Consider the following 23,662-nt stretch of genomic DNA (forward strand, 5'->3'; position numbering starts at 1 on the left):
CCAGCACCTTTTTCCTCCCTTTCCTAGCCTGAGTTGTGTAGCACTGGTCACCTTCTAATTATCTATTAAATGTAATGTTTATTGTGTTCACTGTCCCCTCTGCTCAACTGTCAGCCCCAGCAGGGTAGGGGTGGCCTGCGAGGTTCACTTCTAAATCCCGGCCCCTGATCAGGTGCTTAACGAAGATATGTTGAATCAATGAATTGAGTGAATACTAAGAATACTCTGTCCTGGGCAGGTGGTGACGGGGTGGGAGAGGCACGCTGGTGGCCATCTGGCCCCCGGGGGGGGGGGAGTCTGTGGTATGAAGAGTCATCAGGACCTGCGGACAGGGTCCTCAAGGCTCAGGAGGAGCCTGGACCCCCAAGGTCCAGGCCTGCCTCTTCCACCGCAGGCCTGGTGGGTCCTCAGGCTGGGCCCTGGGTCGGCCTCCTCCCTGCTCTCAGCGGCATGCCCCGGGGCTCTGGCGGCCTGCCCAGACTGACATGCTCCCAGGGTGAGCATAAAAGATCCCCCTTCAGCTGGAACACACATCTGCCTGGGGCGGGCTGCAGCCTGGCACTGCCAACTCTACTGCCCGCCCAGCTTCTCTCTCACCCCCTCAGGACAGAGAGCGGCCCTGCCCAGCTGGGCTGCAGGTCTGGCCAAAGGCAAGTGGAAGTGACCCCCTGGGAGGCCCGACCTGCCTGACGGAGCCACAGGAGTCCCCGGGGCTTGAGGCGGGCGGCCTGGTGCGGGCTCAAGACGGCCTGGCTCAGCCCCTCCCAGTGAGTACCCACCGTACGCAGGGACAGGTTACATCTCTGCTCTCACGGACCCCACACACCAGCAGATGGATGTGCCCACTGAACAGTGCTATGAAGGTGGGGGGCTCCTCTGTCTCCATCACCTGCCTCTCAGGACACCCACCCCCCCGACCTCTGGTTGAGCCCAGAAAGGGACCAGGGGCAGGGACAGGGTCTTGGGCCCGTGCTCCCATGTCACCTAACACCACATAACTCCCTAACCTGGCTCTGGGCGCTGGCACAGAGCCTCAGGTGTCCTTCCGAGGGTGGGGGCTGAGCCCAAGGGGCAGAGAAATGGGGCACTCCAGTGGGACTCCCATGTGGGCATCAGTGGGAAGCGGGGAGGGACTCTGGGTCCCCCCTATGATCCTGGGACCCACCAGCCTTCCAGGAGACCCCAGCCCTCCACTGAATTTTAGGGCACCGCTTGAGGGGTAGGTGCCCACAACTTCGGGAGGCCCTTCCTATTGGCCACAGTTTTCCTTACACGCAGGAGGCAAGAAAGACCTGGAGACTGGCCTCAAGGACTCCATTTTGCCCCTCTGCACACGACACATTTCCGAGTCTTTCCAGGGCCCTCAAATTACAAAACAAGGGACCTTTTGGCCTTTAAAAACATCCTTTTATTACGGAAATTCTAACTTACAGAAAAGAGAGAGGCTGACACGGGGCGCTATCACTTCCCCCGCCCTGGTTGCCCCCTTCAGGCAGGTGAACCCTGGGGACGGGAAGGGCCCCTGGCCAAGGTGGCACGCGGAAGCTCTGGCCCCGCGGCGGGGCTGTGACCTTGGGCGTGTCCTTCCGCCTCGTGGGCCTCAGTTTCCCTTTCCAGAACGAGGCCCGAGCAGGTCTCCAAGGCCTTCGGCCGCGTGACCTTGGGCGGTCACCGACCCCGCGGCCTCAGTTTCCAAGGCGCGGGGTCTGGGCGCGGCGCGCCGGGAGGGGGCGCGGGCAGAGGCGGGACCCCCACCGCCCCTCCCCCCTGGCCCCGCCCCCGGGGCCCCGCCCCTGCCCAGGCCCCGCCTCCCCCCTCCCTCGGGCTCGGGCCGGCGGCGGCGGCGGCGGCTCCGCTCCGCACTGCCCGGCGCCGCCTCGCCATGGACGCGCGCGGGGGCGGCGGGCGGCCCGGGGAGAGCCCGGGCGCGACCCCCGCGTCGGGGCCGCCGCCGCCGCCGCCGCCCGCGCCCCCCCAGCAGCAACCGCCGCCGCCGCCGCCGCCCGCGCCCCCCCCGGGCCCCGGGCCTGCGCCCCCCCAGCAGCCGCCCCGGGCCGAGGCGGCGGCGCCCCCGGAGGCGACGGACGAGGGCGGCCCGCGGGCCCGGCTCCGCAGCCGCGACAGCTCGTGCGGCCGCCCGGGCACTCCGGGCGCAGCGAGCACCGCCAAGGGCAGCCCGAACGGCGAGTGCGGGCGCGGCGAGCCGCAGTGCAGCCCCGCGGGGCCTGAGGGCCCGGCGCGGGGGTCCAAGGTGTCGTTTTCGTGCCGCGGGGCCGGCGCGGGGCCGGGGCCGGCGGACGAGGCGGGCAGCGAGGAGGCGGGCCCCGCGGGGGAGCCGCGCGGCAGCCAGGCCAGCTTCATGCAGCGCCAGTTCGGCGCGCTCCTGCAGCCCGGCGTCAACAAGTTCTCGCTGCGGATGTTCGGCAGCCAGAAGGCGGTCGAGCGCGAGCAGGAGCGCGTCAAGTCGGCGGGGGCCTGGATCATCCACCCGTACAGCGACTTCAGGTACAGCCAGCGGGAGGGACCGGCCGGCGCGGAGGGGGCCCCGCGGGCGGACGCGCGCGCGGGGGGCCGTCCTTGGAGGACCTCGGGGAGGGCGGGGCTGCGCGCCCCGTGGGTGACCTCGGGGCCCCTCGGTGACCTCGGGCGCGTCCGAGACCCGCCCCATAATGGCCTGGGCGCGCGAGGCTCCGCCCCTGGCGGGGGGGGGGGAAGCACCGGGAAGCGCGCGCAGGCTCCCGCGGTGACCCCTGAGCGCCCCCTCCCACGCGCCCTGACATCCGCCTCCCTGCGGGATGGGCGCGCGTCATGAGCCGCAGGACCAGGGTCTGAGCGCGGAGGGGCGGAGGACGAATAGAGGGGAACGTGGGCGCCCGGGAGGCGGCAGAGCGGAAGGAAGGCGGAAGGAAGGGCGCCCGGGAAGGACGTGCCCGCGAGAGGCTGGCGGAGAAGGGGTTAAGGGAACATGGCTCGCGCCCAAGGTCTCCACCTGCGCCCCACACCTCAGGGAGGCGCGTTCCGGTCCCCGGGCCTGGGTGTTGCGCGAGGAGAGGGCGCTGTGCGTGCTGGGGTCCCCAGGCTGTCTTCCCTGAGCCGCAGCAGCGGGAGCCACTGGGTGGCGTGTCCATGTGTCAGTGGGTGTGTAGACGTTGATATGTATTAAAGCGGTTGATAGGTGGAAAGGCTCAGAGCAAAGCCCAGCGCAGGGTCACGGCCTAGTGTGTGTGTGGTTCTTGCTCGTGGGTGCGCGCCCTGTGGCCTGCAAGTGTGAACCGTGCACATCACTGCAGGCTGTGTATGTGATCCGGAGCATGTGACTGCAGGGGGCGTGGGCCCTTGGGCCGTGGGCCGAACGATCTAGGGGGCAGGCGGGTCCCTAGGGGTGTGTGTGTGTGTGTGTGTGTGTGTGTGTGTGTGTGAAGTTGTGTGTCCATGAAGGAGGTGTGAGTTGGCACGCAGAGGGTCTGCGGAGGGCCTGCCCAGGTCGCCCGGCCTGGTTCTCCGGGCCGGCGCGGCTTCAGCACCACGGACAGCAGCCCAGGAGCTCCCGCACCGGCCGGTTTTATCAAGCCCCGTCTCGCCCGGAGCCTGAGCCGCCCCCGCCCCCCCCCGCCCCCCCACCCCGAACCTGCTCCGCACTTGCTCCGGATCTGCAGAGCTGGGAAAGGGGGCTGTGGGATTCTCCCTTGTCCTAGCTCTTCCGCAACTCCAGTGCTTGACAGCTTGGGAAACTGAGGCCCCAGGGGCACGCAAGTCAGGGACAGAGACAGGGATTCCAACTGCTTACTTTTCAGACCTTCCCTGGGGGTGTGTGTGTGTGAAAGACACCCTTGACTAATGGCTTGAGTTTGGGGAGAGGCCAAGGGTGGGGGGGATCTGGGGTGTCCGAATGAGGTGCATTTGGATGGTCTTGACCTGCACCGGGGCTCACCATCTCGTGTAGGTGGTCCAGGCTGGAAGAGCTTGGGTCAGTGCCTCTGCTCGTGTTCCAGCAGCCTGGCCAGCTGGCCGGGAAGGGACACCAGGAACATGGTGGGCAGGGAAGGTGGCCGAAGAAAGTAGCCATTGCCCTGGGTCTCCTCCACACGTCTGCCTGCAGCCAGCCTCTCCCCTCCACCCCCCACCCCCGCCCACTGCCAGCGGTGGGTGGCCCTGGGCTTCCTCTTGGCTGCAGAAGGGGCAGCTTGTGGCCTGGGAGCAGGGATGCCAGGGGGAGGAGCCAGGCTTCCCAGCCCTTGTGCCACTTGGAGATAGTCACCTGTGAGAATCTGTGCGGGACACGTGGTCCAGGCTGGGCAGATAAACTGCAAAGCAGGGCTGAGCAGGCAGGGGGACGGTGAGTGTGTCCTGACCGGGGACTAGAGGAGACATTGTCAAACTGAAAACTTAGGGTATCTCCAATCTGGGATGCAGTGGAGCTTCTGCAGCCGCCCCTGTTTCAGTGGAGGGCTGATTCCGATGGGGACAGCCACCGAGCTTCCTGAGGCCCTTGGGCTGGGTGCCGTGGCAGCACCTTACTCATACTGCTTCAGTCATGTCGGCTGTGAAGTGGAAAGGGAACACGGAGAGGCTAAGTCACTTGCCCAAAGCTACGCAATGAGTCAGGGGCAAATTGGGGGTACGCACCAGGCTGGCAGCCCAGCCTCTGGCCGCATCCCATCCAGATCAGGGAGATATGGGGAAAAAAAGGCTTTCTGGGGATTGGTCAAGATACTGGGGTACCCGAAGGCGGGCTGTGGATCATCGCTATGCTTCTAGGTGTGTGTGAGTTTTCATAAAACTACTCAAGGAGTGAGTAGTTTTAAATCTGACCCAGGGGTGCAGACGCCATCCTCATTGGTGCCTGCGTCCACACACTGTGAGGGACTTAAAGAGGAAAGAGATTTTGAGGTGCAGGCCCCCGGGTTCGGTGCCCAACATCACAGTGTCTCCACTTCCTTGAGCTCTGGCCGTTGCTTGCCTGTGAAGCCCTTCCCGTGCCTGGCCCGGCCCCCACCTGGCACGGAGAACGGGACAATGAGTGCCCAGTGAACTGGAATCACCCTGGCACCGCCTGGCCGCGCGCAGGCCACGGTGCGCCTTCCAGCAGGGAGGGGTGTTTGCGGAGGCTTCGAGGAAGGGAAGACACGTGCGGATGGACAGTGGAGGGTGTCCGGGAGGAGAGAGCGTCCTGGGGAAAGGCCAGAAGGCAGCGGCTCTGGAGGGAGCCTGGGGCCGTCTGCAGAGGCCCCTGTTGCCTGCTGCTGGCCTGAGTCCTCTCTGGGCCTCCCTGCCTTGGTTTCCCCAGATGTGAGAGGTGGCGGTGTGAGCAACAGGGAGCGTGTGACGTTCTACGCCACGCCGGCCCTCCTCCCTGCTTCCCCGGGGTGACCAGCCTTTGCACACGCTGTGCCCTTGGCCACAGCCGCCCTCAGCCCGGCTCCGGCCCATCGCCTTCCTGCCGCGCAGGCGCGCCCCACATTTGTGTCCTTTTCCACTTCGCGTTGCTTGCTCGCCTCTCAGCCCCTGCCACGTCCTGGGGTCTCGGGGGTGTGTGAGCCCGCTGCGGGGCACGGCCGGGTGCTGGGCAGAGGTCGTGCCCCTGACGCCCATCCCTGGGCTGCTTTGGACCAGCCCAACCCTTTCTGAGGCAGTTTCTTCACTTGGAAAACGCAGGCGTGTGGGTGGCACCGCTGTTCCGGGGCTTCCACGGGGGGCGGGGGGGGGACAGTGGAGAAGCACGTTCAGGGGACAGAGGGAGCGGCTGGGATTGCTGTCCCTTCTGGGCACCTGCCGTCCGTGCCTGAGTGGCAACTGGCGTCCAAACAAGAGTGCAAAGCAGGGAGGCCCCAGTCACAGCCAGCACCTCACGGGGCCCCCAGGGGGCTTCTGCCCCTCCCCCCCAGAACAATAGGGAAACAAACAGGCAATTCCTGTTCCCTTCACCTGGACCAGCACTTAACGGTGGGCGGGCTGGGGACCCCAGGAAGGGTGGGTTGTTCGCGTTTTCTGCCGCCTCCCGCCACCTTCTCACATGACTGTCACTCGGGTACCAGAGGCAGCCCGGGCACCGGGGGCCTAGGCAGGTCTAGAGAGAAAGTCTGCGCCGGTGGCTTGCAGCCTGTCCCTAAGTCTGTAGGTGCCTCTGAGGTCTGACTGGCTGCCACTGACTTTCTGCGCAAGGGTCCCCAGTTTTCCGCCGCTGGGAGGCCTGGTGCGAGGGAAAGAGATGAGCCGGTCCCTCTCCTGCCCCTCGGAGGCATTTAGACAAAGCCAGGACGAAGGGACGCCGGCCTGTATTTGTGTCACACCCCCTGGAGTCCCCAAGGGACGGGGAGGGTGGAGGGGATGGTCTAAAGAACCGGGCGGGACTGGAGGCCCCTGTCTGCCACCCCAGATGGCCTGGTGGATCCGAGGGAGATGAGGGTGGGAGTGCTCCATGCAAATCCCTGCATTAGCTCACGGGAATAAATCCTGCATTATCCGGGGGGGAGGGGGGAGCAGGGGTGAGACAAGGGTTTCCCTGGCTCCAGACCTAGCACGGAGGCACGTGGGGTGGGGACGGGGGACAAATCCATTTCCCCAGGTGAGGGTTGAGGCCCAGGGCCCACCTGGTGGAAGGAAGGAAGCTCCATGGTCCATATGAAGGGTGAGGGACCATCTGTAGCCGAGGTCCCCCCCCCCCCCAGGAGCCTCCTGCCAGAATTTGGAATTTCTGGTCCCTGCTTTAAAAACTCCATGTCTCCTTGCTTCAACATCATGGGGCCTGGGCATGACCCCAGGGGTTCAGGGGAGTGCTTAGGGCAGGGAGGGGCCTTCTCAGGCCAGACCCTGCTTCCTTATCCCACATCAAGAAACCAGCCCCAGGGGCGCCTGGGGGCTCAGTCTGTTAAGCTTCTGACTTCGGCTCAGGTCATGATCTCACGGTTCGTGGGTTCAAGCCCCGCGTCGGGCTCTGTGCTGGCAGCCAGCTCAGAGCCTGGAGCCTGTCTTCAAATTCTGTGACTCCCTCTCTCTGACCCTCCCCTGATCATGCTGTCTCTATATCTCTCTCAAAAATAAGTAAAACATTAAAAAAAGAAAAAAGAAAAAAAAAAAAAGAAACCAGCCGCAAATCCAGGCCACTCCATCTCCCTCCTGGACCCTGCCTCCTGCCCCCCTCCTAAGCTTCCCACTGCCAGCACCGTCTTCTTAAGGTACATTTGTCCGTCTTACCTCTCACTTAAAGCCTCCCGAGGCGCAGCAGAACCCAGCTCCACCCTTGCCCATTTCCTTTCATGCCTACTCCAGCATCAGGCCACCTGGCCCACCTTGAGAGGGAAAAAACCCCACTGCAGCCACAGGACCTTTGCACTTGCTGCCTCCTCTGCCTGGGGGGCAGGGTCCCCTGAACTCTCTCAAGCAGCTACTTCTCCATTGTCTGCCCAAGTGCTGTGCCCTCTGAGAAGCCCTCCCTACCAAGTCTGAAGCATCCCACTCACTTATCTGTGTGGAATGCCTGTCCCCTGCCCAGCCTGGGGCTCCGAGGGAGAGCTGGGTCTGTGGAGTCACCAAGTGTCCTCCCGGCCTGGCACACGCCCTGCCCCCACAGCCTGCCGACTCGGGCTTATCCGGAATCCGGTGATCTTTCCGGGAGGGAGGCGTCTTCTTCCTTTCCTAATCCCTGACACTCAACTTGGATCTGTAACCCCACATGGGAGGGCTCAGGCCCCTAACCCTCCATCCCCTGCTCGCCCTTAATCACCCATCTCTCCGGGCCCTAATCCCTTCAGATTTGCCGGATTTGTAATTCCTGGACTGCTGCCTGCCAGGTTCTTAGCGCTGGGATCCTGCGGGGGTGGGGGGGGTGGGGGGGGTGGGGGGTGGCGGGCTGCCTTTGTTCACCAGCCCTTATCTGGCCTGGAAGTCTGTGCACCTGGGTTCTGTCCCTCAGGGTGGGGGCCCCCACTGAGTCCCAGGCTCATGTGGGTGCACACGGGTTTATCTGGGACAGGGCTCCGGGACCTTCTGCCAGCTGGGCACTGGAGCTGAGACGGCCTGCGGCCGGGGCTGGGGGTCATTGCTGCTGAGCTCCGCACTCCCTGGGAGAGCCTGCATCGCCCGTGTCCCTCGGGGCTGGGCCTAGCTCACTGTGAACGAGGCCGCGGCCCTCCCGGGGCTGGAGACAGAACGAGGGGCCCTTGTGTTCCCACAGAAGCAGGGCCCCACTGGGCCTCATTGTTATTTGTTAGGGAAGATTTTATTTATTTTTTAATGTATTTTGAGAGAGAGAGACAAAAACCGTGCGAGCAGGGAGGTACAGAGAGAGAGGAAATCCCGAGCAGGCTCGAAGCTGTCCGCACAGAGCCTGATGTGCGGCTTGATCTGACGAACCGCGAGATCATGACCTAAGAGCCAAAATCAAGAGTCCGACGCTTAACCGACTGAGCCATGTTAGGAAAGATTTTTCTTTTTTTTTTATAGTTTGTTTATTTTTGAGAGAGAGAGAGACAGAGCGGGAGCAGGGGAGGGGCAGAGAGAGAGGGAGACACAGAATCTGAAAATGCTCCAGGCTCTGAGCTGCCAGCACAGAACCTGATGCGGGGCTCGAACCCACGAACCGTGAGATCATCACCTGAGCTGAAGTCGGATGCTTAACCGACTGAGCCACCCAGGGGCCCCAGGAAAGATTTTAAAATATGGGATTTAATTATGGTCATTGAAGGCCCCGAGTAGCTGAAAGCTGACTGTGAGCCAGGCCTCTGCTGGCTGCCTGGGGAGGCCCGTGCAGTCCCTGGGCCCCAGCCCTGCTGGCGTGGCCCAGTGAGGGAGGGGCTGCCAGGATTGGGCAGATGAGGCACTGAGGCTCAACGGAGAGTGAGTAGTCCCAGGCCACTGCGGCCCAGGAGGGAGGTCAGGGGAGGGGAAGAGGAGGGGTCTGGGGGAAGACCTGGGTGGCTCCTCTGCCTCAGTCCTCACGTTCTCCTTGGTCGGTGTATACAGGGCCCTCTCCCTCCCTCTGTCCCCTTCCAGGGGGCCAGGGGGCTGGCGAGGACAAGGGTCAAGGCCTTGGGCCCCTTAGGGGCATCCTGGTTGGAGCAGGCGGGTCACCCTAGTGATGGACCTGGGGCTTGGGCCACTCTGCCCCAGAGCTGCCTCGAAGCCCTGTTCTCTGCGGTCTGACTCCTCAGTCCAGGGGACACCACCCAGCCTGGAAAGACAGGCTGAACGGAGTGACAGCGCCCAGGGGCGGTGGACAGGGCTCCAGGCCCGCAGGAGGAGGGCTAGCCCGAGCCCCAGGCGGGCAGGCGGTAGTCCGAGGACAGGTTCTGGGAGCGCCAGGCCTGGGTCTCGGCCCTTTGCCCCCACTCCCACCCCAGCAGTCAAGGGAGAGGATGTCTGTGAAGAGTCACCGGTGAAGCACCTTACACTCTGCCATTTAGATTGTTTCCAGGCCCCCCTGGTGGTTTCTAGGCGCTTGAGCCTTCTCAGGCACTTGGTCCCAAGGCCTGTGCGGAAGGCGGAGGGGGGGGGGGGCAGGCCTCAGTTCAGAGAGGGTGTGGGGGGATTAGAGGCTGTAGGAGGGGGGCTGGGGGTTGAGGATGGGGGGCAGGGGCAGCAGGCAGGTGGGGCCCTCATCTCCCCCCCCCCCCCCCCCCCCCCCCCGCCCCCGGCACCTTATCTAGATTCAGGCAAAGGAAGGTCTTGAATTTTTAGCAGCCATTTGATTTGGCCCTTCACACCCACCCCAGGTCACTCAGTCCTTTTAGCTCTCAAGGTCCTCAGGTCTTCGAAGCCACCCCCCAGCCCCAGGCCCTCTAGTCACAGCCCAGCTGGGGCCTCGGAGCCCGAGAGGAGGCTCTGCAGTCAGGGGTGGGTGGACAGGCTCCCGGAGGACCCTCGCAGGCTGCCGTTCCCTGGCTCGTTCCTCCCTGACGGAGAGACAAGCTGGGGTCCCTGGGGGCTTCCGAACTCGCCCACGGCCACACCTGCCAGCAGGCCAGAGGACTGGGTGTCAGCCCGGGTCTGGCTGCTGCCACTGAGGTGTTAGACGTTGGGTGCCTTCCAGCCTTTGGCTCTCGAAGACTGAGTGACTGTGAACATCTTGGTACAAATTGCTTTTTAATTTTTTTCTCTTCCTCTTGGACAGTTTCCTTGGAATCCCTTCCCTGAAGTGGGGCGCCTGGGCCGCCCGGCACCCGGTGCTAACTGCTGCCCCCTGCAGTGCTGCCCAGAAGGGAGCTCGCTGTGGCCTAGCCAGCGCTGCAGCTTCCAGCTTTTTTTCGTTTTTTTTTTAAGATTGTTTGTTTTTATGTTTATTTATTTTGAGAGGACAAGCACGTGTGTGTGAGCCAGGGAGGGGTAGAGAGAGAGGAGAGAGAATCTTAAGCAGGCTCCTTGCTGAACATGGGGCCCAAAGCGCGGCTCAATCCTAGGACCCCAGGACCATGACCTGAGGTGAAATCAAGAGTCAGACGCTCGACCCACTGACCCCGCAGGCGCCCCTGGATCTTACAGCTCTGTCTTTATTTGTGCTAATTTGGGCGAAACCTACGGCCCCGGGAACCGGCTCTGCTCCTCCAGCCAGCCAGCAGGCCGAGCCGGGGAGCGGCAGCCTGGCGGTCCTCGGGCCGTCCTGCCCACACCTGACAGAGCCTTCTCTAAATGGATGGGGGACCCAGCCATGACGGGGGCCGCACGGGCCTGCGGGAGAGCCCTGCACGAGCCTGCCTGCGAGGGTGAAGACCCCGAGAGCTCACAGGGCTGCTCTCTCCGCGGTGTTCAGTAAGCGAAGAACAAAATAAAATTCGAGACTTCCTTCACCTGGATCTAGACAGGATGTGGGGACCCAGACCCCAGATCTGGGGATTCCGATCATCACTGAGACCCCCGGCCCCACCAACCCGTAGCCTCAGAGTTTTTTAGAAGCCTTTTTCTTTTCTTTCATAGTGTCGGCATACATATAACATAAAATCTGGCATTTACTCATTTAAAAGTGTACAATCGAATGTCATTAAGTACATTCACGATGTTACGCAGCTGTCACCACCATCCATACCCAGAACTTTCTCACCTTCCCTAAAACCCCCCCGCCCCCGCAAGCCCCTCCCGCCCGTGGAGGAGCCTGTTCCGGACGCGTCACGCACGCGGACTCACACCCGCGCGGCCTCCCGTGTCTGGTTCCCGCCCTGAGCGTCGTGTGTTCGGGGTCCGTCCGCGGGGCGGCGGGTGTGGGCGCCTCGCTCGTGCTCGCGGCCGAGGGGCGTGCGCGTGCGCGGTGGACACCGTCCTCTGTGGACGTGCGCGTGCGCGGTGGCCGCCCCTGAGGGACGTGCGCGTGCGCGGTGGACACCGTCCTCTGTGGACGTGCGCGTGCGCGGTGGCCGCCCCTGAGGGACGTGCGCGTGCGCGGTGCATACGGTGCGTATATCCAGTCACCCACTGAAGTTTCCACCTTTGGCTTTTGTGAATCGTGTTCCTGTGAACGTGCGTGCGCAGTTAACCGTTTTCAGTTCGTAGGGTTCACACCTAGGAGTGGAATTGGCGGGCCAGACCATGAATCTGTGTAATTGGTTTTTTTTGGTTTATTTATTTTGAGAGACAGAATGAGACCATGGCGGGGGGGGCGGGGCGGGGGGGGACAGAGTCCCAAGCAGGTTCCTCGATATGAGCGCGGAGCCTGAGAAGGGGCTTGATCATGACCTCAGCCCCCTGAGCCACCCAGGCGCCCCGCTTCTGTTTGGGTTTGTGAGGAGCCAGCGGAACGGTGATTCCTTGGAGTTCTCGGCCGCCGCTGCGCTGGGCATCCGTGGAGCTCACGCCCCGGGGCGCCGCCAGCGCGTGCTGCTGGGGCGGACGGGCCTTCTTCCCAGCGAGCGCTTCCCGGGTGGAGCTTGGAGTCGGCCCCAGGGACTTGGGAGCGGAATCTGCCAGTCAGCACTTTTTCAGGCGAACTTATCCCATGAAAGGTCCTCTCTCAGCCTCTCCCAGCGGCCCCGCCCCCCCGCCCGGGGGCCTAGGCCCCTGCCTCCCACTCCCCAGGGTGCTGCCCGAGGCGGAACTTGGGCCAGGAACCCCTTCTGGTGCCTCACACGAAGCCCAGCTACTCAGGACGGGGTGCGGCCCTGCTTTCCCGTCCCCACCCTGCCCCCAGCCCCCGTTGCCCCCACTGTGCCTGCCCCCCCCTTGCATGCCCATTGCCCCTTCCTCCAGAGCCCCCTCCTCCCTGCCACCCAGCTCCTCCTCACTTGTCTCCCCTTTTTTTCATACAGAATGTTTTTTTGGACGCTAACCCTGTGTTTTGCACATTGGTCCTTTTTGGTCATGGGAAACAACCAATTTTGGGGGGACCTTTTGGGCTCTGCCAGGTCTCCCGTTTGTTTTTTTTTTTTAATTTTTAAAAATATTTATTTAATTTTGAGAGAGAGAGAGAGACAGAGTGGGAACAGGAGAAAGGCAGAGAGAGGAAGACACAGAATCCAAAGCAGGCTCCAGGCTCCGAGGCTTGAACTCACGAACTGTGAGATCATGACCTGAGCTGAAGTGGGAAGCTCAACCGAGCCACCCAGGCGCCCCTGTCCGGCTTCTGCAAGGAGGGAAGGTTAGAGCTGGGCCAGCCGGAGGAACCCAGGCTGTGGGAGCCCAGCGGGCAGTGGGGGGCCGTCAGGGGTGGTAGGGCTTCCTGGAGCTGGGGTACACACTGTGATTTGGGGCCCGGGTCATGGCTTGGAGGAGGCGAGACCCAGGCTGGTCCTTGAAGGCTTGTGTGCGTGTGTGTGAGAGTGCGGTGGCGATAGCACGCCCCGCAGCCAGGGCTCTGTGGGCAAAGGCCTGGAGGCGTGATCGTCCATGCTTTGCCCCCAGGTTCTACTGGGACTTCACCATGTTGCTCTTCATGGTGGGAAACCTCATCATCATACCTGTGGGCATCACCTTCTTCAAGGACGAGACCACCGCCCCGTGGATTGTATTCAATGTGGTCTCGGACACATTCTTCCTCATGGACCTGGTGCTGAACTTCCGCACGGGCATCGTGATTGAGGACAACACGGAGATTATCCTGGACCCGGAGAAGATCAAGAAGAAGTACCTGCGCACGTGGTTCGTGGTGGACTTCGTGTCCTCCATCCCCGTGGACTACATCTTCCTCATCGTGGAGAAGGGCATCGACTCCGAGGTTTACAAGACGGCACGCGCGCTGCGCATCGTACGCTTCACCAAGATCCTCAGCCTCCTGCGGCTGCTGCGCCTGTCGCGCCTCATCCGCTACATCCACCAGTGGGAGGAGGTGAGCCCCGGAGCAGGTGCAGGCGGGTGCGGCCGAGGGAGGCCTGCGAGGGGCTTGGGGGGAGGGGGGCGGGCATGGCGGGCACGGAGGACACGGGCCCTCCACGCATTCGCGCCCCCTCCCTTCATTCTGCCCTGTAAGAGGGGGATCACACTGCTCCCCTGGCAGCAGGGAAACTGGCCCAGAGGAGCGAGGTCACGCCCCTCTGCTCCGATGGGACCCCACTTCCGGACTGGCCTCTAGCCCGCTGCCGGCTATGTTGCCCCCAGTTTCGGGGGCTCTAGCAAGGCTCTGAGAGTGGCAGCAGGTGGGGGAATGGGTCTGGGGAAGAGGCGGCTGACCTGGGCCGCGCGCTTGCGTCAACCCGAAGCGCAACGGGGTGGGGGTGGGGGTGGGGTGTGTGATGAGGCGCCCCCCCCCCCTCGCAAGTCTCAGGGCCTGGGGTTCTGCCCGCCCCGGGGCGGTGGAGGGGGGGCGTCTTCCTCCAGCTCCCCCTCGCGCCCGCCCCGCCCGCAGATCTTCCATATGACCTACGACCTGGCGAGCGCGGTGATGCGCATCTGCAACCTCATCAGCATGATGCTGCTGCTGTGCCACTGGGACGGCTGCCTGCAGTTCCTGGTGCCCATGCTGCAGGACTTCCCGCGGAACTGCTGGGTCTCCATCAATGGCATGGTGGTGAGCCGCCGCCTGCTGCGTTTGTCCCCACACTGCCCCCCCTCGGTGCCCCGCCGGACCCCCAGACCCGCGCCGGCACCCGCGGCGCGCAGTCCCCCCTTCAGCGCCCCTCTCGGTGCTCTGGCAACTTTGAGCCCCTCAGACCCCGGTCACGGAGCACCCCTGGGACAGCTTCTGGCACCCGGAGATAAAGTCACCTGCTTGCAGTTTTCTTCTGATTGTTTCCACTTTTCATTTACGTACATTCTGTAAAAGACAACTTCATCGCGCCCAACCCTGAAATGGGGAAGCCGTATCTCGGCCTTAAGAAATGAGAACGCACTGAGGGAGGACGCAAGCACCTCTGTGTGGATTCCTGGCTGAGATGCTGACCGTTAATACGGGCGAGTCTCGGGTGCCAGACAGGCCTAGGTGGCAGGATGGGTGGGTGGCGGGGAGGGGCCTGGGCTCAAGGGACTCCCTGGGGGAGGGGGGACGAGCTCGGCCCACCTGCCCCCCCGCCCCGGCCCCGTGGCTTTGCAGAACCACTCGTGGAGCGAGCTCTACTCCTTCGCGCTCTTCAAGGCCATGAGCCACATGCTGTGCATCGGCTACGGGCGGCAGGCCCCCGAGAGCATGACGGACATCTGGCTGACGATGCTGAGCATGATCGTGGGCGCCACCTGCTACGCCATGTTCATTGGCCACGCCACCGCCCTCATCCAGTCGCTGGACTCCTCGCGGCGCCAGTACCAGGAGAAGGTCTGAGGGGAGGCAGCGTCTGGAGGTCTGGGGGCCCACCCCCCTGTCCCTCGGCCCCCTGTGCTGTGCCCAGGACAGGAGCCGGCAGGGCATGTGGGGGCTGAGGACACTAGGGGGGGTCTGTGGCTGCGGTTAGGAGGAGTTAAAAGGTCCCCCAGGCGGTGAGGACGCTCAGGGCCCTTCGGGAGGAGGGAGGTCTGGAGCCTGGGTGGGAGACAAGGTGGGTGGGTTGGGGGAAGACACAAGCTGAGAAGAGGATGGGAGCCGGGGGGGGGGGGGGGGGGGNGGGGGGGGGGGGGGGGGGGGGGGGGGGGGGGGGGGGGGATGGTCCGAACACAGCAAGGCCGGTCCATGGGGCGTCAGGGAGCTCCCGGGGGCTGGAGATGCTGGAGGGGCTGCCTAGGAAGTGGGGTTCACCCCCAGGGGCCTCTGGGCCAGCTTGGGAGGGGCCAGAGCAGGGACAGCACAGAGAAGAGCCCAATGATCCTGGGGTCGCTTGCGGACATGCTAGGTGACTGAACCCACAGAGGAGGCCCCCAGAGGAGCCGAAGGGTGTCTGGCCCCTCAGACCTGGCCTCTGGGTGGGAACAGCCTCCACAGAGCCAGTCCTAGGGCTGGGGGTGGGGGGTGCCAGGGCCAGCTGGGGGCCAGGAGGGGCAGAGGGAGAGTGGGCGACAGCCGTTGTGCTGACCTTTTCTAGAGTTGCCCCCTGCCTTAGTGTCCCCTCCAGCGCCGAGGTGTGCTCGCCTCTCCTGGACACAGCCCAGCTGCCCTGCCCTGCCGCCTAGTGGCTGGTCCTGGCTGGGCAGCTGGGGTGCCCCCCCAACCTCCCAGCAGTGCCGGCCGGGTCAGTCGGGTCAGCTGGGCCGGGCGCCAGGCTCCCCGGCTGTCCGGAAGCCACGGCCCTCACACCCAAACATGAGCTGGTGCTGCCACCCGCCTGGCATCACGGGTTCCGCTGAGCTCAGGGCAGCTGTGTCCAGGCGGAAACGGGGCTGGGGGCAGCCTGGGGGCACTGTCCTGGGGACAGCAGGGCCTGGCACCCCTGTCCTGAGCAGGGTGGGGCTGAGCCGGCGGTTTCTGGAAAGATCTCTGGCGGGGGAGGGGGCAGGGCCACCGACAGAGTCAGTGCCTCTGGGATGGGCTCTGGCATCCTGGGGGACCGAGGAGTCTGGCCCAGCCTGCTGTGAGGGCCAAGAGCCAAGCTGTGCACCCATTTCCCAGATAAGACTTAGGCCATAAGGAACAATTTCTCTCTGTATAAGCATGTGCCAAGTATCACTCGGGTTATCGTTACAGCTTTCTGCTGTTTATTTGAAATTCAGATTTAACCAGGCACCCGTGTTTGTGGTCATTATTGAGCCTGGCGGCCGTGTCTGGGCTGCAGCAGGGGCCCTCGAGGTGGCAGCCGCTGACCCGGGCCCCCACCCCGTTATGTAGTACAAGCAGGTGGAGCAGTACATGTCCTTCCACAAGCTGCCCGCTGACTTCCGCCAGAAGATCCACGACTACTACGAGCACCGGTACCAGGGCAAGATGTTCGACGAGGACAGCATCCTGGGCGAGCTCAGCGGGCCCCTGCGGGAGGTGAGGCCCCTGCGGGAGGTGAGGCCCCTGCGGGAGGTGAGGCCGTGCGGGAGGTGAGGCCGTGCGGGAGGTGAGGCAGCCTCCATGGGGCCTTCCCTCTGCCAGGCTGCCCATCCTGGGGTTGAGCGGGGACGGGCCCAGCTCTGGCTGGGGCACTCAGCAGGCGCCCCTCGGAGAGCCTTCACATACCGCGCCCCCGCCATGCCCCTCGACGCCCCAGACACTCCCCTTCTGCAGAAGTCCTGGGCTCCCCCCGCAGCCCCTGCCTGATCCCACTTACCCCGTCTGGGGTCCGTGCTGGACACAGGGGAGGCGGCTGCAGCTGCCGAGCCCAGGGTGGTCGTTGGCCTTTGCTAAGCACAAGAGCCCTGCCGAGCGCCCGCATGAGGCACGAGCTTTGCCTGTCACGGCCCGTGTGACTTCGGGCAAGGTTCCGGGCACAGTTGTAATCAGCTCCCGCCTGCTGGGTGGCTCAACACAACAGAGATTTATTCCTTCATCTTCTGGAGCCTAGAAATCCAAGATCCAGGTGTGCCAGGGCCATGCTCCCTCCCGAGGCCCCAGGACGGGGCCCTTCTTGCCTCTCCCAGCTCCTGGTGGGAGTCCTGGGTGCCCCTCGGCTTGCAGCCACCTCTCCCCGATCTCTACCTCTGCCATTACGTGGCCTTCTCTCCTGTGTCTCTCCTCCTCTTGTGTGTGTGTGTGTTTAATGTTTATTTTTGAGAGAGAGTGTGAGCAGGGGTAGGGCAGAGAGAGAGGGACAGAGGATCCAAAGTGGGCTCTGTGCTGACAGCAGAGCCTGACGTGGGGCTCGAACTCACAAATCGTGAGATCATGACCTGAGCCGAAGGCAGACGCCTAATTGACTGAATCACCCAGGCGCCCCTCCTGTAGGTTTTTTTTTAAGCTATCTTTGTTTAGTTTAAGTAATCTCTACACCTGATGCGGGGCTCGAGCTCACAACCCCGAGACCTAGTCGCGCGCTCTACCCACTGAGCCAGCCAGGCGCCCCACGGTCCGGTAGTTTTTAGTGTGTTTACAATTGTGTGGCATCACCACTATCTGGCCCACCGCACCCTCAAACGCCAGGGCCCCGCTGGCTGCTGGCCGTCACTCCCCATCCCACCCCCCCGGCCCCTGGCAAGCCGTATTTGATCAGTATTTGTTTACACAGTTTCAAAGTCAAATTTATAAAAACACGTACATTCAGACGACTTCTGGTCTCTATCCTGTGCCCCCTGATTTCCTCTGGCTGCATCTCCCATTTCCGTTTTCAATACGCAACAAGGCACACCCTCTGCTTTCAGCTGCCTTCACTGGGCTCCCGCTGCATGGTCCTCTGGGGGCCCTCCCTTCTCCCTGAGCTCCACGCGTGCACCCCTGGGGCTTTGCTCGTGCATTTGGGACGGGGCTGTGGGGTGAGGGCAGGGCCTAGTCCCCCTCTGTACCCCCTAGAGCTCTGAGCACACCCCGCCCCAAATGACAGGGTGAGAGGGGCGTCTGGGGTTCGTAATGTGATCAGAAGCTGTTTTATTTGTGTATCTCTTTCTGTGGAGCAGCTACGGGGTTTGTTTTCTGTGTTTCTACAGCATGTTTTGTTATTTCACAAATCCTTTATGTGATACGAATCTGCCTCGCGATGGCTGTCCTTGAACTTTGCTTATTGTGGGGCTTGTTTTGTTTGCCACGTGGGACTTTCATGCTGCATGAGGGCTTGCTATACACAGTAGGTGCTAAATGTGTGCCCGCTGCACAGAGTGGGTGTGCAGTGGTCAGTATCTCTCTTCTGTACACAGCAGGTGTTCCGTCTGCTTCTTCTACACAGTAGGTACTGGTACCTAATTGCTGCAGACAATAGGTGTTTAATACCTACTCTCTGTATACAGCAGGTGCACAGTACATACATGCCGTATGTAGTAGGCCCCAATACCTGGTTACTGTAAACACCCAATTTGGGGGTTCGCCCACGCTTGCTTACTGCACTTCTGCAGTTTCGCCATTTGGACTCCTGGAATATCCTGTGAGGACGGGATTCGGCCTCACCTCCTGCGGCAGGGCTGAAATGTCTGGTTTTGCCTCGTAATTTGTGGGCAGCCTTCACCTTGCTGCATCGGGCCCGAGCACATGTCTGGCCTCCCCGTGTGCCCCGCGCACCGAGCCCGTGGAGGCCGCGCAGCGCGTGTCAGTGCGGAAGCTTAGCCGCCCCTTCTCCTCCTCCCTGCTGCGGGCTTTCCTGCTAGTTTTGCTCATTTGTTCTAAATGACCTCGCGTAGTTTCAGTAATTAAAAAGCAAACCTGATGGTGTTTTCTTTGGGAGCGTGTGACGTGTAGATGAATAGGGAGAACGGATGTCTTTGGTCCTCGCGATGGTGAGGCCCTCTGCCCGACGACGGAGTGGGCCGGCCTCCCATGTGCCTCCCAGGGGACTCTCCACGTCCCCCGCCTCTGGGTCCGGACATTTCGTAGCCTCGTGCCGAGCCGTTTCACTCCGCTCTCTGTGCTGGTGTCAGTGGGGTCTTCTCGTCTCTGGGGTCTTCCTCTGAGTGGTTTTTGTTTGAATACATAAAAGCTGTTGATTTTACTTTTAAGGTTAAGCTTCCTTTTTAAATGAAATGTATCTTAGAGAAAAAGTTTCCCCCCGTCGTCAGGGCTCACTGGCCGGACGAGAGTAAGACCCTCACGTAGCCCCTGCTCGGGTGGAAGGTGGAGCAGCTTCCCCCGTCGGAGATCATCACCCTGGTCTCGGCCGCCACTTACTCAGTTTACAGTTCTTGGGTTTTTATGTTGATATTTTTCTTTTTAAATGGCTTGCTAGTTTCATCCTTATTAACGTTGTGCTCTTACGTGGAGTCTTTTGGGTTTTCCAGGTCGTCATATCAAAAAAGACAGTAAAGAGATTTAGTGTCACTTTTTCTTTCCCGGTTCTTATGTCTCCAATTGCTTTTTCTTGCCTGACTGCGCCGGCCAGCGTTGCTGATACAGAGGTAGAGGCAGTAATCACTGCACGTGTTTTCTGGCTCTTGTCCTTGGCAGCAAAACCGTCCAGTGTCTGCCCTGTAAGTAAGATGGTGGCTCTCAGGCTCAAGTGTTCAAAACTCCTTTCATAGGGGCGCCTGGGGGCTCAGTCGGTTAAGTGTCCGACTTTGGCTCAGGTCATGATCTCGCGGTTCGTGGGTTCGAGCCCCGCGTCGGGCTCTGTGCTGACAGCTGCTCAGAGCCTGGAGCTGCTTCAGATTCTGTGTCTCCCTCTCTCTCTGACCCTCCCCTGCTCATGCTGTCTCTCTCTCTCTCTCAGAAATAAATAAGACATTAAAAAAATTTAAAAAATAAAAATAAAACTCGTTTCATAGATGAAGAACCCGAGGGCCTGGAGGACGAGATGGAAACAAAGGCTTGCGCCCTGTGTCACCCCTGCTTCCCGCCCCTACAGGAGATCGTCAACTTCAATTGCCGGAAGCTGGTGGCCTCGATGCCACTGTTCGCCAATGCCGACCCCAACTTTGTCACGGCCATGCTGACCAAACTCAAATTCGAGGTCTTCCAGCCGGGTGACTACATCATCCGCGAAGGCACCATCGGCAAGAAGATGTACTTCATCCAGCACGGCGTGGTCAGCGTGCTCACCAAGGGCAACAAGGAGATGAAGCTGTCCGACGGCTCCTATTTCGGGGGTGAGCACCTGTGGGGACCAGCGGCCGGCGACAGAGCGCGACCCCCTTCCTGGGACTGGGGCAGGCAGGGAGCCTGCAGGGGTGATGCCGTGGGCGCCAGGAAGGGCCTGTGGAAGGGCTGTCTTGGCGGAGGGTCGGGGGCTGGGCGGGCCGTGGGGACGGACGGACGGACGGGGGGGGGGGGGGGGGGGGCAGGGGCGGCCCAGCAGCTGAGGCCTCTCCCTTATCTCCGCGGCCGCGCGCAGAGATCTGCCTGCTGACGCGGGGCCGCCGCACGGCCAGCGTGCGCGCCGACACCTACTGCCGCCTCTACTCGCTGAGCGTGGACCACTTCAACGAGGTGCTGGAGGAGTACCCCATGATGCGGCGGGCCTTCGAGACTGTCGCCATCGACCGCCTGGACCGCATCGGTGAGTGAGCCGCTCTCAGCGGTGGGGGGGTATCAGGCTGGGGTGAGGTCGTGTGTCCCAGCTGACCCTCAAGTCCCCTTCTAGTCCCCAGACCAGATTCTCAGACCTTCTTTGTCCCTTGGCCAAACGCAGTCCTGATCCCCAAGGAAGAGCAAGCGTGGAGGGTTTCCAGTTGTGCAGAAATTCTGTTCGCTCGGCAAATGATTGTGGAGCACCTACGGTGGGCCAGGAGGCGTGGGTGCTGGGCCAGGAGGCTGGCTCAGAGGCCACCCTCAGGCTTGTGTCACAGAGGAAGGGGCGTAGGGGCGACGGGGGCTTCCCCGCGATGCTGAGTAGAGACCAGGCTGAGTGGCTGTTGCCAGGTACATAGGGATAGAGCGTGTTCTAGGGGTGCACGTAGCATGTGCAGAGGCCTGGGGGTGGGAAGGAGGGCCTGGAGCCCAGGGGCCTGGAGAAGCTGGGAGGAGGGAGGCTGGGGGGACCGGCAGGGACCAGGCACACGGGCCCTACCACACGGCGGAGAGAGGAGTTTGGACTGTACATCAGGAGCAGTAGGGAGCCATGAACGGTTCAGGCAGGGGAGGACCTGATAGGGTTTGCACTGTATGACGCTGGGTAGCGTACAGGAGAGAGACAGTGGCCCGGCCTTGGGTGCAGGGAGAGCCAGAGGGTAACCTCAGCAGTGGTTGGGAGGTGGGGCCCTCCGCACTTGCTGATGACTAGACACAGGAGTCAGGGAGGCGGTGGCCCCTGTTCTATTTTTGGAAATAAAGACACCCGGAAAAGGACTGGGTGGAACGCAGAGGTGTTGGAGGAAAGACTTCCCAGCATACAGAAAGCATTCATGTTTACATACAGCAGGCACTCAACAATGCCCTCTATACATAGGTGCTCAGCATATCTGCGAGTGACAGGTGCTTAGATGTACTTGCGATATACAGTAGGCTCTCGACACATGCTTGCTCCATATGGTGCACACTCAGCACCCGGGCTGCGTGCAGGCGAGCGTTCTAGGTGTGCTGCTGTATACTGCAGGTACTCAATACATGGATCACTGTACAGGGGACGTACATTGCACGCTTGCTACAGTGTCTCATACCTGCTTTGTGTACACAGCAGGCACTTTAAGTGCTTGCCTAGACTGTGGGTGTACATGTCTCCTGTATGCAAGAAGTGCCCCCGGCATGCTGAGAATAGACAGTAGGTGTCCCATGTCTGCTTTGCCTGTGCAGTAGGTGCCCTAATGTGCTTACTACACACAAGTACTTGATGAATAGCATATACAGCAGGTACTCCATACCTGCTTGCTACATACAGCGGCAGGTCTCGCATGCTTATTATATATAGCAGGTGCTCAGTTTTGCTTGCTACACTATACATAGCAGACAGTTGGTACCCATTCGCTGTAGGCAGGAGGGGCTCCATGCACGCTTGCTGTATACAGAGTGCTTGTATGCAACAGTTTCTTGATCAGTGTGCCAGCTGTATACAGTAGGTACCCAACACCTGCTCGCCGCTCTACATAGCACGTTTTCCGTGTGCTTGCTCTATACAGCAAGTGTTCAATACATGCTCATGTGCACAGCAGGCGCTCAGTCACAGGCCTACAGTTTGCAAAAGATGCTCCGTGCCGTTTGCTCCCCCAGCAGGCAGGTAGGTACCGCAGGTGCGGGTGCAGAGTGGGCGCCGACAGCTGTCGCGGTGCAGGCAGCGGTGTGCGCGCCGGATGCACAGAGCAGGTGCCCGGCACCGCGGACGCACACTCCTCGCCACCGGCTGCCGCAGGCACTGCAGCGCCCCTGACCCCCTGCCCCGCCCCCAGGCAAGAAGAACTCCATCCTGCTGCACAAGGTGCAACACGATCTCAACTCGGGCGTGTTCAACAACCAAGAGAACGCCATCATCCAGGAGATCGTCAAGTACGACCGCGAGATGGTGCAGCAGGCAGAGCTGGGCCAGCGCGTGGGCCTCCTCCCGCCGCCGCCGCCGCCGAAGGTCACCTCGGCCATCGCCACGCTGCAGCAGGCCGTGGCCATGAGCTTCTGCCCGCAGGTGGCGCGCCCGCTCGTGGGGCCGCTGGCGCTCGGCTCGCCGCGCCTCGTGCGCCGCCCGCCCCCGGGCCCCGCGCCCGCGCCCTCTGCGGCCGCCTCTCCGGGGCCCGCGCCCGCCGCCAGCCCCCCGGGCGCGCCCGCCAGCCCCCGGGCGCCTCGGACCTCGCCCTACGGCGGCACGCCCGGCTCCCCCGCCGCGCCCCGCGCTGGACCCGCGCTGCCTGCGCGCCGCCTGAGCCGCGCCTCGCGCCCGCTGTCGGCCTCGCAGCCGTCGCTGCCCCACGGCGCGCCCGGCCCGGGCCCCGGGGCCTCGGCGCGGCCGGCCAGCAGCTCCACGCCGCGCTTGGGGCCAGCGCCCGCTGCCCGAGCCGCCGCGCCCAGCCCGGACCGCAGGGACTCGGCCTCGCCCGGTGCCGCCGCCGGCGGCCTCGACCCGCTGGACTCCGCGCGCTCGCGCCTCTCGTCCAACTTGTGACCTTCGCCGCGCCGCCCCGCGGGCCCCGGGCGGGCCGGGGGCGGGGCCGTCATCCACACCAAAGCCATGCCATCGCGCGCTGCCCCGGCCGCCGGCCGCCCGCCCGCCCCAGAAGCCATAGAGGAGTCCTAGGTAGTTGTAGTCGGACGGGCGGGCCCGGGGCGGCGCGGCGGCCCCCTCCGAGACCCCGCCGTGCCCGTCATCGCCCTGCGCCCACCCACATCGTCCTTGCCCCCAACCCTCCCCGGCGGCGGCCTCGCCTGCCTGCGAGCGTGCGAGGGGGCTCCCTTCACCTCGGTGCCTCAGTTCCCCCAACTGTGAAACTGGGACGGGGACGGCCCCGTGGCCGAAAGGAGATGGCTGTGGAGTCCTGCCCGCCCCCACCCTTAGGTGGCCCGTCCGATGATTCTGTTTTTCAAGTGCAATATTTGGCCCGCCGGCTTCCTGCTGCCCCCATCGCGCTCACGCAATAACCGGCCTGGCCCCCCCCACACCCGCCCTGTCTGCGCAAGCGTCCGCGGTGACCTACCCGAGCGGGCACACCCCGCCCCCTCCAGCGCCCAGGGGCGGGCAGTCCTGGCTGCGCCCGGGCACAGGCACGGGGTGGGGGGGAGGGAGGGGTAAGGCCTGAGGCCGGGCCGCCCTGGAGATGAATGTACTCACGGCCGAGGCAGCAGCGCCCCCACCGCGCTCCACACCCCTAACCCCCACACCCCCATTCCGCGCAATAAACGACAGCATTGGCGTTCAGCCTACCGGCTTCTGACTGCTTGGTGCCAGGTCCCAGGTGGTCAGGACCCCCG

At 62.9% G+C, this 23,662-nt stretch overlaps 1 protein-coding gene across 1 annotated transcript; it reads left to right on the plus strand.

The window, feature by feature from the left end:
• Nucleotides 1-1,850: 1,850 nt before the first annotated feature.
• Nucleotides 1,851-23,609, plus strand: HCN2 (hyperpolarization activated cyclic nucleotide gated potassium and sodium channel 2). The gene is made up of 8 exons (XM_039248096.1): nt 1,851-2,505; nt 12,823-13,246; nt 13,763-13,924; nt 14,447-14,665; nt 16,106-16,252; nt 19,683-19,923; nt 20,169-20,333; nt 22,156-23,609. Exons 1-8 carry the CDS (start codon nt 1,883-1,885, stop codon nt 22,857-22,859), a joined length of 2,685 nt encoding a protein of 894 aa, XP_039104027.1. The 5' UTR covers nt 1,851-1,882; the 3' UTR covers nt 22,860-23,609.
• Nucleotides 23,610-23,662: the final 53 nt, after the last annotated feature.

This window comes from Hyaena hyaena, unplaced genomic scaffold (assembly GCF_003009895.1).
Source record: "Hyaena hyaena isolate Hyena2069 unplaced genomic scaffold, ASM300989v1 scaffold_302, whole genome shotgun sequence".
In the NCBI taxonomy this organism is placed as follows: domain Eukaryota; kingdom Metazoa; phylum Chordata; class Mammalia; order Carnivora; family Hyaenidae; genus Hyaena; species Hyaena hyaena.

Excerpts from the sequence above, each read along its gene's own strand:
- HCN2 (XM_039248096.1), top strand. The coding sequence starts at position 1,883 with ATGGACGCGCGCGGGGGCGGCGGGCGGCCCGGGGAGAGCCCGGGCGCG. Across the intron at positions 13,925-14,446 it reads TCTCCATCAATGGCATGGTG|AACCACTCGTGGAGCGAGCT; the intron begins GTGAGCCGCCGC and ends GTGGCTTTGCAG. Across the intron at positions 19,924-20,168 it reads CGACGGCTCCTATTTCGGGG|AGATCTGCCTGCTGACGCGG; the intron begins GTGAGCACCTGT and ends GGCCGCGCGCAG.